General features: G+C 41.3%; 2 protein-coding genes and 1 long non-coding RNA gene across 4 annotated transcripts in view; 2 read left to right on the forward strand and 1 right to left on the reverse strand.

The window, feature by feature from the left end:
* The window catches only part of LOC109469192 (ribokinase-like), a 5666-nt gene extending 1825 nt beyond the window's left edge, over positions 1–3841 (forward strand). Inside the window, exons 1-7 of one of the 2 annotated variants that reach the window (XM_019767632.1) lie at positions 1517–1653; positions 2033–2096; positions 2371–2433; positions 2593–2757; positions 2979–3070; positions 3189–3377; positions 3563–3841. In XM_019767632.1, coding sequence (XP_019623191.1) covers positions 1612–1653; positions 2033–2096; positions 2371–2433; positions 2593–2757; positions 2979–3070; positions 3189–3377; positions 3563–3736 — 789 coding nt within the window. In that variant the 5' untranslated portion in view covers positions 1517–1611 and the 3' untranslated portion in view covers positions 3737–3841. Of the gene's footprint in view, positions 1–1516; positions 1654–2032; positions 2097–2370; positions 2434–2592; positions 2758–2978; positions 3071–3188; positions 3378–3562 lie in introns of those variants that run through there. The other variant, XM_019767631.1, reaches the window with a different exon arrangement.
* A 98-nt stretch (positions 3842–3939) lies between these two features.
* On the reverse strand, positions 3940–9857 carry LOC109469196. Its single transcript, XR_002140175.1, has 3 exons — positions 9534–9857; positions 4745–4851; positions 3940–4579 (listed from the first exon to the last, which is right to left on the reverse strand). It is a non-coding gene; the product is annotated as an uncharacterized LOC109469196 (long non-coding RNA).
* LOC109469195 (transmembrane emp24 domain-containing protein 10-like) lies at positions 9706–12889 on the forward strand. Its single transcript, XM_019767635.1, has 5 exons — positions 9706–10064; positions 10653–10770; positions 10913–10986; positions 11582–11708; positions 12116–12889. Exons 1-5 carry the CDS (start codon positions 9885–9887, stop codon positions 12235–12237), a joined length of 621 nt encoding a protein of 206 aa, XP_019623194.1. The 5' UTR covers positions 9706–9884; the 3' UTR covers positions 12238–12889.
* Positions 12890–14917: the final 2028 nt, after the last annotated feature.

A 14917-nucleotide genomic window follows, 5' to 3' on the forward strand; every position in this document is an offset into this window, starting at 1 on the left:
ATGCTCTAATAAAGTTACTATTTTTTGAGGTTTCAACTCTGAAGTAGGAGCTCTGGGTCGAAGCCAAATTACGGGTGCGTGATTTATTCTGGTTTTCTACTGAGAAAAATCGGGACAGTATTTGCGCCGGGCAGCCGGCCATGTACGCGAAATGGTACGCCCAGTATAGCAGCGATCTATTCATGTTTTATGTTTACAATTGTGCAAAATTTTTTTTACAGGAATTTGATCACATATGCTTAAAAATAATTGTTATACTGATGTTAAAAAATATTTTAAGACACTGAATCGCTGGCTGTGATGTGCAGCAGTGTACGTACGCCGCGTAGCGTGCCAGACATTGGCCGTGCAAGCCTATAGAATGCCCCACTTGCGACATAAATTTCTGAGGCTTATCGTGCGCATCGTGCGTATCCACAATTATTCCCATCGTAAACATAGTCACTGGGATCTGAAATGCATACATACAGGATAATTTCCCTTCTTCAGCGGGAGTTTTGTTTATGTTTTGATCGTACACGTCAAACTGCCACGCTGGTCTACGCTGCGTGCTGGTCCGTCGGCTGCACTTCCGGGTTCCATAAATCGACACCATAAATCGACAAAGAAACAAATATTTCCCCCCAAATTTATATTAATTGTGCACTTTTTCACTAGATGTGGCTATGCAGTCCTGGAAAACAGCGTTTAGTGCATATTTTCAAACAGAAAAATCGCGTCCCCGCGCCCTTCATGTTGCCGCCCGGCGCGGCGATCTCAGCTGAAGCGAACAACCAATCAGAGACGCGTAACGCGGATACGTCATGCAAGATTTGCATACCGCCCGCCCACCGCTTCTGCTGGCTGCTGCCATGCTAGCTACGCGCCGTACTTGCCGTATTTCTGGAAATAAATGCCGCGACACGAAGATCTAGCGCTGACTCGGCTTGCACCCAGCGTTCAGCGTCACCCGCGCCATTACCCCCGCCGTCATTGCTGCGCCGTCACCCAACGTTTTTATCGGAACCAGACACCCCTCTGTTTGACCCCTTTTGAATGCTAAGACCCAAAACTGCAACCTCCCCATTCCTTAACAACATGGTAAATTCCATTTTCAGCATAACGGGGGTGTCCGGAGCACTTAAAAACCTTTTATTTCGACGCCCATAAACACATATGCAATCAAACAAAAACGTTCTGCATCATCTGCAGCCCAATAGCAATACGTATACCGAACAACAGACCAATCCGTCCAGCCGATCGCGAGAAACAGCTGCTGACAGAAATGTTTCGAACAATAGTAAAATCTCCTCGCGGAAGGATATCTCCTTCCCCGGAGGTAATGAAGAAGATGGTGTAAAATTTAATAGAAATAGGCAGGCGATAGGAAATTTTCCTACCCATAGTTCTCAACTTCTTTGAATTATACTACAGATCAGTCATTATATCATAAAAGTGTCTGATGAAAATGCAAGCTGAATGTACAAATAAAGTATTAAATAGTATGATTTCTCATACATGTATTTGAATTCTGCCCTCAGCTATGTTTCCCGCCTCCCCAAACCAGGAGAGACCATCCATGGGAACAAGTTCAGCCTGGGGTTTGGAGGGAAGGGTGCAAACCAGTGTGTCATGGCAGCCAGGCTGGGAGCAGCCACTGCCATGGTAGCAAAGGTGGGGTAATATTAAATACCAAAGAAATTTCAACTTCTGTAAGCTTTATTTGTTCTATACATGGCTTCAAATACAAAGATGTAGTATGATTACACCATGATCCAGACTTAAAACTATAACCTCACTGTATTACATCATAGCCTGGTATCCAGCCTTGTTAGCTTTAGTCCGCTTCCCAAGATCCGCTCCCCGCCACGGAGCGGATCTTGGGAAGCGGACTAAAGCTAACAAGGCTGGATACCAGGCTATTACATCAAGGACCTTGATTACAAACATAATGTTTGATAAGGGAGGCAACTTGATGAACTGTCTTATACCATGACTAGCTTACGTACATTTTGAATACACAGGGATGTTCTTTTTTCTTCTAATATTAAAGGTTGGCGATGATGTGTTTGGAAGCAACTTCATCCAAAACTTCAAAGACAATGGAGTCAATGTAGGTAGGTTCTGCAGCAAACTGATGACTCAATTCCATGAGCAGACTTGGTGCCCTAGTAAATAAAAAGTTCGTAACATCCATCAACATAAAGGAGGATCCCCCTGGTTTCTTTGGGGATAAGCTGCTGTAGTGTTAATCAGAGTTGTGCTAAAATGCCTCTAATGAGGTGAAGTAAAATTTGATCATATTTGCTATCCTGCAAATGGGGAAAGTTATGACTTATTTTACTTATAACATTAACCATATTGGTACCTTGATTTGTCTACTATTTCTAGATAATGTTGAAGTGACAAAAGAAGCATCCACAGGTGTGGCCCCCATTGCTGTCAATGAAGATGGTAAGGGTTCTTAGTTTTGCCCAAATTTCCATGTTATGTTTGTCCTGTTGAATTTTCATTCTGCCATGGGTAATTTTTGGAACCGAAAAGCATTTTTGCCAGTTATTTCATGTTAAAGTTCAGTATTTTTTATACTTGGTATTTTTGCATGGATATTAGGTCAGAATTCCATAATCATAGTGAGTGGAGCCAACCTGAAGTTGACTGCAGCTGATGTGAAGGAGCATGAATCTGTTATTACCCAGGCTAAGGTTCTAATCTGTCAGCTAGAGATTCAACCAGAAACTTCACTGGAGGCATTGAGGATAGGAAAGCAACACGGAGGTGAAACATTGTATTGTACTTTTAATCTGTCTTGAGACATTCTATTTCTCTGAACATATTGATGATTTTGTTACTTTTGACACTTGATAAAATTGTTTATTTGTGCACTTTTCGTTACATTTTGATTACCATTTCCAACTTATATAGGTGTGAAAAGTACTAGTATATTTTAGTACAGATGGATTAATTTTCATACCTATTGTCCTGTTTTGCCTATGCAGTTACCACCATCCTGAACCCTGCCCCGGCAGAAGCCTCCTTGGATCCAGAGCTCTACAAGTTGTCTGATATATTCTGTCCTAATGAGACTGAGGTATACCAACACATACCAAGACAAATTATTATTATTTCAAAGATTTACATACATGATGCTTTGTCATCTTTGAATTTGGTGTTATACGCAATCTGTATCTCCTGACTTTAACATGCAGGCAGAGATACTGACAGGACTGCCTGTCACAACAGCAGAAGAGGCAGAAAAGGCTGCAGACGTCCTGCTGGATAAAGGGTGTGAGAAGGTCATCATCACACTAGGAGAGAAGGGCTGTCTGTGTAAGTCTTCAGTGTCAGAGAAAGGCATCCATGTTCCAGCCAGGAAGGTCAGCCCTGTGGACACCACAGTGAGTAGCGACAGTCTGCATTCCTTAATTTCTTTCAGACTTCTGGAATGAATAATAATATTTTCTTCTTACCAAGTACCAGTTCTGTAGTTTGGGTCCAAATCTTTGCATCACAGACAGACATTCTATATGCATAAACCATATGTATCAACAGTATGGTATTCTAACATATTAACTTGTCTCAGGGTGCAGGGGATGCCTTTGTGGGTAGCCTTGCTTACTACATGGCCTGCCACAAAGACCTGAGGCTGGAAGAGGTGATACAGAAAGCTTGTCACATCTCCTCCATCAGTGTGTGCAGCCCGGGGACTCAGACAAGCTTCCCTTACAGGAAGGACCTCCCAAAGGACCTCTTTTAAACTGAACACAGAAACATGTTGTGCCAATAGACTTTTCAGTCAATTAAACTCAGTTAGAATATTTCATATATGGTTGTGTAATGCAAAATGGGACCACAAATGGCAATGTAGCAAATGCATGTCCTGATTATTCAATGTTCCTCAAGGACAACATGAAATAAATCTAATTTCACTAAGATTTACAAAAATATCATGGACCAGCATTGAACAATGTTGTACACTGTAATTTTATTACCCTATACATCATGGTAAAGGCATCTTTAATTTGTTTTAATTAGTTCAGCACATCAAGTACATAGATAATAATGCTGATTGGAAGAAGGTGCAATAGGACAAAATTGTTACAGGCTATATTATGCCCTATTCCTGTAGTGGTCTTTTCGTGGCCTCTACTTATTCAAAAGAAGGAAGTGACCAGTTTCTCATCGGGATGTTTATTTTCAATGCAAAAAACTTTTTTGTTTTGATTTTAAGCTAAAAAAAACTATTCCATATACATTTTTGTATAAAGACTATGTGTCCATTCACTTCATCGTTTCAGTATCATGTATATAATTGTACACTTAAAACTATTGTTGCACCACACAGTGTCTGACAACACAGGTCTGGCAGGCAACAACAGAGTATTTGAATTGTCTCTCTTATCTTCTCCACCCCTACACTATCATTATTGAGCAGTCCTTCAGAAAACATTGAGCATGTTCCTTATGTTGTTTTCAGTATACTGCTTCTTAGACTTCTTCGATGATGGCAACTACACTATCTGGTGCAAACTGGAACCTCTCTTGTCTCATTTCAGTGATTTGATCTTTCTTTCTTCTCTAAAGACGCAGTGTTTGCCAACTGAAAAAAATACATAAAACAATACTTGTTAGGGATTACAATACATCATACTCACATAAATACAGTACAAACAGTAGGAGACTGATTTGTTGCAGGTGCTGACTTATTCTTTGAAGTGTAATAAATCAATTGTGTGGAAGATCTAAGACAAATTGACATCCTTACCTCTTTTGTCAAATAATATAGCAACAATTTTATCTTCTGTTCTGCCTCTCTTTTTTACAATACTGCAGCCGCTCCCAGACATGCTTCTCAACAGCACCAGCACATTCCTGTCAGGTGGACAAACATAGGCCTAGTTATACTTATAGCAAGGAATCATTTTAACATCCTTAGATGTGATGTCCTGTCAGGTATGACATGAAATAGCCGTGGCGACTATTGATTCGGGCTTACATTGCATTACCCTCAGCAATAGTCGTGGAAAGATCCATTGGCAGAACTGCACATTTCCCGTTGGCTGCTCGATGCTCCGTTTTTGACCCGGTTTTTTGCTGTCCCGAGCTTCCCTACAATATAACTCCACAATTGGCCGGGTTGCCGATGTTTAGATCAGCCTAAATATTCCACAGCGCGACAGAAAAGTAGTAAAATAGCTAGTCGGCACAAGCTGGCGCCATCTTGGATATAGTCGGGAATGTCCGCTACCGCGGTCGGGAACGCTCGGTAGCCTTTCCGGTTATAATCGGAGAGCTTTCGGTCGGGCTTCGGTAATCGTGACGCTACCGAGCGTTCCCGACGGCGGTAGCGGACATTCCCGACTATATCCAATATTCCCAATGGATCTTTCCACGACTATTGCTGAGGGTAATGCAATGTAAGCCCGAATCAATAGTCGCCACGGCTAGACATGAAACAACTATTATATAGTATATGCATGTATTGCTACCTATTTGGAAGACGCTTCAAAACACGTACTAAAAGTATGAATGATTTAAGTTGGCTATGTGTACATCAAGAGCGACATGTACAATGGTACAATGGTACGGTCCAAGATGGCTGCTTCTTTGCATCTCTGCTAAGCCTCCAAATTTCATCCTTCAAATATCAGGTTTTGGCTTTGCCATCCTTTTATTCTTTTTGCATAGAAGTCTTCAGTACTTCCTGATTGAATATATTGTTGATTCTTTTTAATCCAAGGCTATTATTCTTGTGATAAATCCTGATTCACAGATCAGGTTTTTGTGCGTCCATCTTGGCCCAACCATTGCAACATAAGCAAAGCTTTGAAAGGTTCAGTGCAATAGGTCTGCACCCTCGGCCTGCTGAGGTAGAAGTTTGGTCTCCGGAAGTTTGTTCTTTGCCGTAAGTTTTATTATGCATCCAAAATTTATCGGGGGCCTGCTTCATCTCAGCTAGCGACCGTTTGGGGAGGGGGACAGTGTTGTGCCGTGCCGTTTCAGCTTATACTTTCATATTACATAGGTGTTTAGTATTAGGCATTTATACAATTGTTTATGAAAGCGAAATGTTTACAAGTTTGTATGTTGACCATTTTGGTAATTGTGACTAAATTGTATTTTTACTGTAGATAGTGTGATGGCATAATAGTGTTGATTGATATGTAAATTGGACACGACTTAACTCAAGTGAACAGAAGCACACGCTGATAGGATTTACTGTTGTGTAAATTAGGCCACAGGTAGATTGTTGTTGTTGCACAAATGGTAAATTAGGTTAATTAGATTAGGCTAGTTGAAAATAGAACCACGATACCTTGGAGAAATGAAGCGTTTTGTACTAGCTATTCCAGTATTTGCTATTGTCGTTGTGTATATGTATACAATTGTCAGTATGAACAAACCAAAGACACGAGGTCTGAACATAGCCCACCTCAATGTGTGTAGCTTACGTAATAAGGTCAACGACTTAGCCCAATTGATGAAACAAAACCAGATACACATAATGGCTGTAACAGAAACACATGTAGATGATACCATAACAGATGGACAACTATGCATAGAAAATTACAGCTTAGTCAGAAGGGATAGGAACGGGAGGGGTGGGGGTGTTGCCATATATACAATAGATATGATAGTTGCTAATGTTAGAGAAGATCTCATGCTCCCCTCAGCAGAAGCACTTTGGATACAAGTTCATCTACCACATGTGAGACCTTTTCTAGTTGCAGTGATATACAGACCACCAAACTCAAATGTTGGTTACATGGATAAGTTGGAAACGATGTTAGATAGAGCCACATGTGAGCAACAGGAAATGTATGTCTTAGGTGACTTTAATATTGACTGGATTCAGAACTCACATGCGTCAGAGAAGTTGAAGAAAATGACAGAAAGCTACAGTATGAAACAACTAGTTGGTGTGCCCACAAGAACTGTCAACAGAGGTCAGACTGTGTCAGCATCTTGCATCGATCTTGTTTTCACTAACCAGCCAGACAAATGTGACAATATGAGGCTACACACCATAGGTTTCTCTGATCACGACGCTGTAATTTTCACACGCAAGTCCAAAATTCACATGAAGGGACCGAGAACAGTACATAAGAGGTCATACAAAATGTTCAAGGAGGAGGATTTTCTGTCTGACATACATGAGGCGCCGTGGCAATTAGTCTACAACTTTGATGACGTCGATGACGCAACGGACATGTTTACAGATATCTTACAAGACATATGTGACAAACATGCTCCTATCCGAAAGTTTACAGTTAGATCCAATTCAGCACCTTGGCTGACCTCGGACATACAAGAAGTGATGAAGCTAAGGGACGAGGCAAAGAGAGGGCGAAAGCATCTGGTTTTGAATCTGATTGGGCAGTCTTCCGAAAGCTGAGAAACAGAGTTGTGTCACTGTGCCGTAAGGCAAAAACTCGGTTTTCAGGGAAACCTTCGAATCGTGCTCGGGAAATGCGAGACGAACATGGAATACTATCAACTCTCTTTTAGGGAGAAAGCATACAGTAAGTCCAACTAGTATTGTAGCGGATGGGAAGCTCCTTACAAAACCCAAGGACATAGCGGACCACTTTGCAGGATTCTATGAGGATAAGGTCAATAAGCTTCGTTCATGCATAGACCGCACGAATGCCCATGGATCCTCATCTGAAAACTCACATGCGTCCAACTCACATGCGTCCAACTCACATTCGTCCAACTCACATGCGCTGCCTGGTCATCAACAATCTTTCACTTTCGATCCTGTAACCGGCGGGGACGTACACAAGATCCTCTCACAGCTTCAGGACTGTAAAGCACCCGGTCAAGATGGTATCGAAAACAGGCTGCTGAGGATGAGTTCAGACACCATAGCTGGACCAATGGCTTATATTATCAACCTGTCATTTACAACAAAAACCTTTCCCACACGGTGGAAACATGCCAAAGTTGTTCCGATTCCCAAGGACAACAGGAAACCGCTGTCAGGACCAAACTCGAGACCTGTGAGCCTACTTCCAGCTTGTGGGAAGATATGTGAGAGTATTGCTGCTAAGCAGATCGCATCCTACCTACTCCAGTCAGATTGTCAATCAGAGGCACAACATGCCTACAGAAAACTGCACTCCACCGAAACAGCTCTGCTGAAGATGACAGACGACTGGCTAGACAACATGGATAATGGGTTTATGACAGCGGTAGTTTTGCTGGACTACAGTGCGGCATTCGATTTGGTGGACCACAATCTTCTTCTACAGAAGCTCGAGACGTACGGGTTCACTGAGGATGCGTTGGATTGGACTGAATCGTACCTGACAAACCGCAAATGGCAAGTTTACACGAATGGAGCCTACAGCAGTCAGAACACCCTACACTGCGGGGTACCACAGGGTAGCTGCTTAGGTCCGCAACTGTACAACATCTACGTGAACGACATGCCTGAAGCGGTACAAAATGGGTCATTAGACCAATATGCTGATGATAGCACGATTCACACACGAGGACACACATTAGAGGACATAAGAACAGAAACCAAAACAGACTTAGAAAGAGTGGCAACATGGTCAGATGAAAACATGCTGAAACTAAATAATGGAAAGACGAAAACGATGCTTGTGGGAACAACAAAGAAAACCAGGCAAGCACCACCTTTGGAGCTGGAGCTAAGGGGACAACGTCTAGAACAATGTCCCTCAGTAAAGCTACTTGGACTTCACCTTGATCAAAACCTCACATACGACAACCACATTGCTCACATAGTTAAGAAGTGCAACAGAAGCTTGGCACAGGTGGGAAGGGTGAAGGACTTACTACCACATCGGCAGAGAATAGCCGTAGTCAACGCCTTAATAATCCCACATATAGACTACTGCTGCTCCGTATGGGGAAACACAACACAGAACAACATACGAAGACTACAGGTGGTCCAGAACAGGGCAGCAAGGCTAGCTCTTGGTTGTGATCGGGATGCACATGTGGACACCATGCTGAAGACATTAGGATGGCTGACTGTCAGGGACAGAATCCAACAGAGAAGCCTTGTCACATTTAAACGTATCATGCTCACCAAACAACCAAAGGCCTTGTACGACAAAATCACATTCCAATCTGAGATCCACAAGTACAGCACACGTTCAACCAGCACTAACAAAATCAGACTACCAAAACCAAAATCAAACTCTCAGAAAAAGCGCTTTATGTACAGGATGTCACACACGTGGAATAACATAGGCAACTAGCAAAGTACTGGATTGTAAATAGTGAATTTGTGTAAAGTTTGCCATGTACTGTTAATTTTGTAATGTTTTTGTACGTTTGTAATATATGTATGTAAATATGAATGTGTAGACCACAGGAAGAATAGCCTCTTATGAGGCTAATTGTGGATCTGAATAAAACTGAAACTGAAACTGAACATCAGGAAGACACAATATATTTGCTTATAAAATTATGACATATGCACTGACTGTAGACGGAAGAGTCTACTCTACTTTATGAACTATTGTGTTTGCGTTTACCAAGCAGTGGATAAGCCAGTCACATGTAAATCCACCTACTTGCTCTTGGGTTTCTGCAGAGTAGTTGTGACGTGAAATCCTCGAGTCTGAGGACCTAGAAATGATGTATTTCGGGAAAATAACGTCGAACACAGACTCAGTCTGCCCACGGCGGCCATGATGGTCGAGGGAAAGGTCACGCAAGTAGCGCGCATGCGCAATTTTTTCCGAATCCACCCGAATGTTTCCGAAAATCACCGATGGTTCCGAGGTGTACGTACGCCTGCCACGTCCACATAGCAATATATTAGCAACTGCAACTTTTCTCACGGGCTGTTACTTCCTTCTCTCTCGGTTTAGGAGCCGATCCTTACTAACCGTCGATCCTTTGTATTCTGTAGAATATAAAAGATGAGCACTTTACACTATCTAGTCTTTCTGCTGTGCGTATTTTTGGCTGATGTGGAGGGGATAGGCTTCACGTTGCCTCCTAACGCGAAGAAGTGTCTGAGGGAAGAGATCCACAAGGACATTCTTGTAACAGGAGACTACGAACTCTCAGACGCACCAGGACAGAGCACACATCTATTGGTAAGAGACTTATTGATTGGTTTAGCTTACGTGTTCATTCCTTCGGTTCTGAGTACCTAGTGACGAGTACAGGGGAAGAGAAAGCAGCATGTTTTACGCCCCCCTCCCCACCTACTACAGCAGGTGCCACATGTTTAGGCATAATTTGTTGGATAAGTATAACCTTTTCTACAAGGATTACAGATGGAAATGCATGTATACCGTCTGTAGTTCAATGTGCATAATAAATGCAGCACAATAAATAAATTTGCTAATACATGTATATTTGCCACAAATGATTTTGAACCCAAAAAAAATTATGTAGAAGCAACCTAGAAATTGCAATCTTTCAAATAGGAAAATACAGATAATGTCTCCCTTTTTCCTGCAGGCCAATATTAAAAACTTGTTACTTTCTCAAAACAGAACAAGACACAAAATGAAAAAATGTTTTGTAAGATTATTACAAAGAATCATTATGTTAATGACTGACTAAATGCATCTATTTCTTGACTAACTTTGACCAATGTTCGAAAATGCAAATTTAAGTTGTCTTATATTTTTTGTGTGAAGACAACCATATGGCTAACCTTTCCCATGATCCTCTAGGTGACAGACTCCAGTGGCCATGTACTGTACTCCAAGGAAGATGCCACCAAGGGGAAGTTTGCCTTCACCACTGATGACTATGACATGTTTGAAATTTGCTTTGAAACTAAGATGACAGGTAGGGGTTTCTGAAATAATCTGTGTAATGTTACATGTTGATAACTCTTTCAAAATTCAAGTAATTAATGAAAAAAAAATCATTCGAATGACTGCCACAATACTATTCAATATATCAAATTTGTGAAATTTTTGTCCTCCAGGAGGAGCCAGGGGTCCAGACAGGGAGGTCAGCCTCACTGTCAAACATGGAGTCGAAGCTAAGAACTATCAAGATGTAAGTGGTTTCACACTTGTCTTCATGGTTATAAGCCGTGGATGTTTAATACATCATCATCATCATGAAGTATTGACAGAACCTTGTTTAAATCACTATAATGGTATAAACATAAATGTGCACTGTACCAGCTATGATGCTGCCATTTGTCACAAAGTTGATAAACATCATTGTGCAGGAGTGAATTTTAACTTTCAAGTAATTCTGAAATGTGGCTGAGAAACAATGATGCTGTATCTAAAAGGATGGCGCCCGGAAGGCGGAATTGAACCGCTCCGACGCTAGTCGGCTACAGGTTTGAAGCCTGCACCCCGGACCACCGAGGTTCATCCGGACAATAGGAAGCTGTAAATCTCATGTATATATACCTCACAAAACAACTGTATCATCTGTTTGTGGTACAGACAGCAAATAAGACTGATGTAGCAAAAAAACACTCATAGATATCTTTTGGGGCATAAAAATTGCAATAAATGCATTGTAATTAAGTTTCCCTTTCAAATACCAATTTCAGGAATATTCCAATACAATGTGAATCATTGGAAAAGGTTGGATACTACAGGTGTCATTAACATAATTTATGCATGACTTGCAGATTGCAAAAGCGGAGAAGCTGAAGCCTATGGAAGTGGAGCTACGTAGACTGGAGGACCTGTCTGAGTCTATTGTCAATGACTTTGCTTACATGCGGGCAAGGGAAGAAGAAATGAGGGACACAAATGGTAGGTGTTCATGGGCATGATGGCACTTCACATAATGAGTTGTAGATATTACCATGGCATCTGTGTTATCATCATGCATAGGTATTGGGGCCTATTGAATCTCTTTGGTGTGTGTGTCTGGTTGGATAAACATATTGGTTTTTTTCATGGAAAAACACCAGTCTTCATGGAAAATACCAGTATGCCTGCTGTTCAAGGAATACTTAGCTGACACCACAAAAGTTCTTGCTTGCATATGTTATTTATTCTTAACCTTTGTACACATCAATCATTGATTGCACTGTACGTAGCATGTGTATGTAACACACACTTGTATAGTAAATTGCCATATAAGATATGTAAATGTTGACTGTGTGCAGTGGTTTCTCTATGAAGGGTACTTACTGACTGATGTTGTATTCACACAGAGTCCACCAACTCCCGAGTGCTATACTTCAGTATTTTCTCCATGTGCTGTCTGATTGGTCTGGCTACGTGGCAAGTTCTGTACCTGCGTCGTTTCTTCAAGGCCAAGAAGCTTATTGAGTAGAGAAGTGCAGTTGATAGTGTGTATATAGAAGCCGTATGCTTGCTTTGTGCATAGCAATCAATCTGGGATTAGAACTACTAGTAACTAAAGTTTGTTTCTTTGATGAGATGTTAAGATGAATTATTTCCTTGCTTTTGTCATACCATATTTACAGAGGTCACTTGTCAGCTTGCAGAAGTTTGTAGAATAGTATGTATATTGCAGTATGAAAAGATTTGTTGGCATGCAAGAAAATCAGATCTGGAAGTTCCCATACATACACATCAACCTGCATGTATGAACATATACATGTACAATTATGGTAATGATACTACAAACATATACATGTGTATTTGATTTGGAGAGATCATGTTGTTTATAATTTTTCCTTTTTCTCACCAAAATTGTTGCCCAACCCAAACATGTTTTTATGCAAGGGCATTAAGTAGTAATGTTTTCCCAGAAGAAAGGAAGAGGTATGTACACACTTTGAAGAACAGCCTTCAGTACCATGTATTGTTGTAGACAGAATGGTGAAGCTGAAATTTCAACAGTAAAATTGGTGTGATTGAAGAGTACATTGGGAAGAATGTGTTTTGTGTACTGTTGAAGCTGCAGTAAGATGTACAATCTGGATTTTATAGCCAATAATCTTGACAGGATCTTGAGTTGACATCATCCACGTCTTTCCTGCTGCTGATTCTCAATCAGCACTTCAGTTACATTGGCCTAAGCTGATGTTGCTATCCTTGCCAACTGTGACTCTTATCTACTGTCCAGCAGCTGTGATGTGTGAATTCTTAGTGCAAATCTGCAGATCTAAATTTGTAGACAATGAATTCTCACCAGTGGTTAACAATGGTTACTTTCAAGGGGCTATTAGCACAAGTGTAACAGCTGGTCCCCATTCTGTTTCTGTTGATTTCAACTACATGTATTTGCTGGCCCATAACTTGTTTAGTCTTGTATTTATCTGTCAGTTTCTGTTATGAAACTCTAAGATTACCGGTAACTTTCCCGTCCCAGTGTCAACAGAAATGGCAGCATATAAATCAAGATCTGAACAAATGGATGGCCCTTTATTGAAGATTTACAAAATAGCTCAGTTCTCATTTTTCATAATTTCTCAATGTTCTAGTATCAGTGTGGTACCCAAGGGAAGTACCCATTATATTGTACAGTATTAAAAGTAACTTGTACTCTGGAAAATGTCACCAACGAAGGTGTGGGTGAAACTGCAATTTTGCCTCTGAAGACCAGGGTTATGTCCATACCAGTGAAATGTTGCATGTGCTGTGCAACAGGTGTGGGTGGATACAACTTATAGGAGGTATGTTAATATTGATACTGTGGATTAGAAAAAGGTGATTGGTTTTAAGGGCATTTACATTATTATGGGTTCACCACACCACGAAGTGGTGGTGAACCCATATTGCTTTTTCTGATGTTTCTTCTCCTTCTCCTTCTTCTCCTGCCATTTTTTAAATGGATTCAGCTTCTTCATTTTAGGGCCTAAGGTCCTGAAATTTGGTATGGAGGTACAGTGGGCAAATACCCCTAGGCGTTTTTTAAATTTTTGTGACACAAGCTTTTACAATCGTTTTATTTGCTTTTTTAGCGGTCCCCATAGGAAAGTACTGTGGGGACGTACGCGCGTGACGTAATAAGAAAGGAATTCGGCGGTATGCCCATATATGGGCATGCAAGCATGAACCAGACCAATCTATTCTTCTTGCTGATTGGCTGTTGGATTTGATTGGATTAACTCAATTAACACCTGTTCAAAGCCATTCCATTTTGACAGTATGAACTCAAGTGTTTTGGTAGGTACAGCACAGGCCACGAAATACGCATCGATTTTCGAGGGACGTTCTGCGGGAGAGTGCCGGACGCTGTGCGGGACTTCCCTCGGGAGAGTGCGGGACGTCCTCCGGGAGAGTGCGATACGTTCTGCGGGAGAGTGCGGTACGTCCAGTGGGAGAGTGCGGTACGTTCTGTGGGAGCCAGACATTTTGCTCTTCTCTGTTGGAACAACGCAAGTTGGAGGTCAATGACCTGCGCCCGGCGTGTAAACAAAAAAGTTACGCGGTACGTAATGTGTATCGTCGGCGCGCGCGCCACGGTATCAACAATTTTCCGCAATCTTTACCAACTAGTATTATCTAGGTTCTGTTATAGCCTGGTATCCAGTCTGATTCGTGGTCGGGGCCGCAAGAGCTCTGGCCCGCCCGCCTCACATAAGCGTCCCGGTGTGTATTTTACGAGAGATTAATTAGCCCTCCACGAACATGTTAGCTCGGTTGGAAACGCGCAAGGCGGCAATCCCAGGCATTGCAAGTTCGAACCCCAGTGCATCGGACATTAATATTTTTAGCAATTTAACATTTTTAACAATTTTATCATTTTTAACAATTTTATCAGTTTTAACAATTTTAACAATTCTGCATTTTAACAATTTCAACATTTTTTTTTATTTTCGTTGTTTTGCTTTTAACATTCAAAAACTGATTGTTCTTACTCAAGAATGTCAATAACTTAGAATGTTAGTCTTTTGTATTTTTCCTAACATACAAACTAAAATCACTTTGATGTTGTCACAAAAGTATTGAGCTGACAAGAGAGAAGGAGTACGGTACTCTGCCAGTGTGAAGAATCTACAGAGGTATTACCAGTCACTAGTAGCAAGAGATAGACCACATTG

This window comes from Branchiostoma belcheri, unplaced genomic scaffold (genome assembly GCF_001625305.1).
Source record: "Branchiostoma belcheri isolate BF01 breed outbred unplaced genomic scaffold, Haploidv18h27 scaffold20, whole genome shotgun sequence".
NCBI classification, from domain to species: Eukaryota; Metazoa; Chordata; class Leptocardii; order Amphioxiformes; family Branchiostomatidae; genus Branchiostoma; species Branchiostoma belcheri.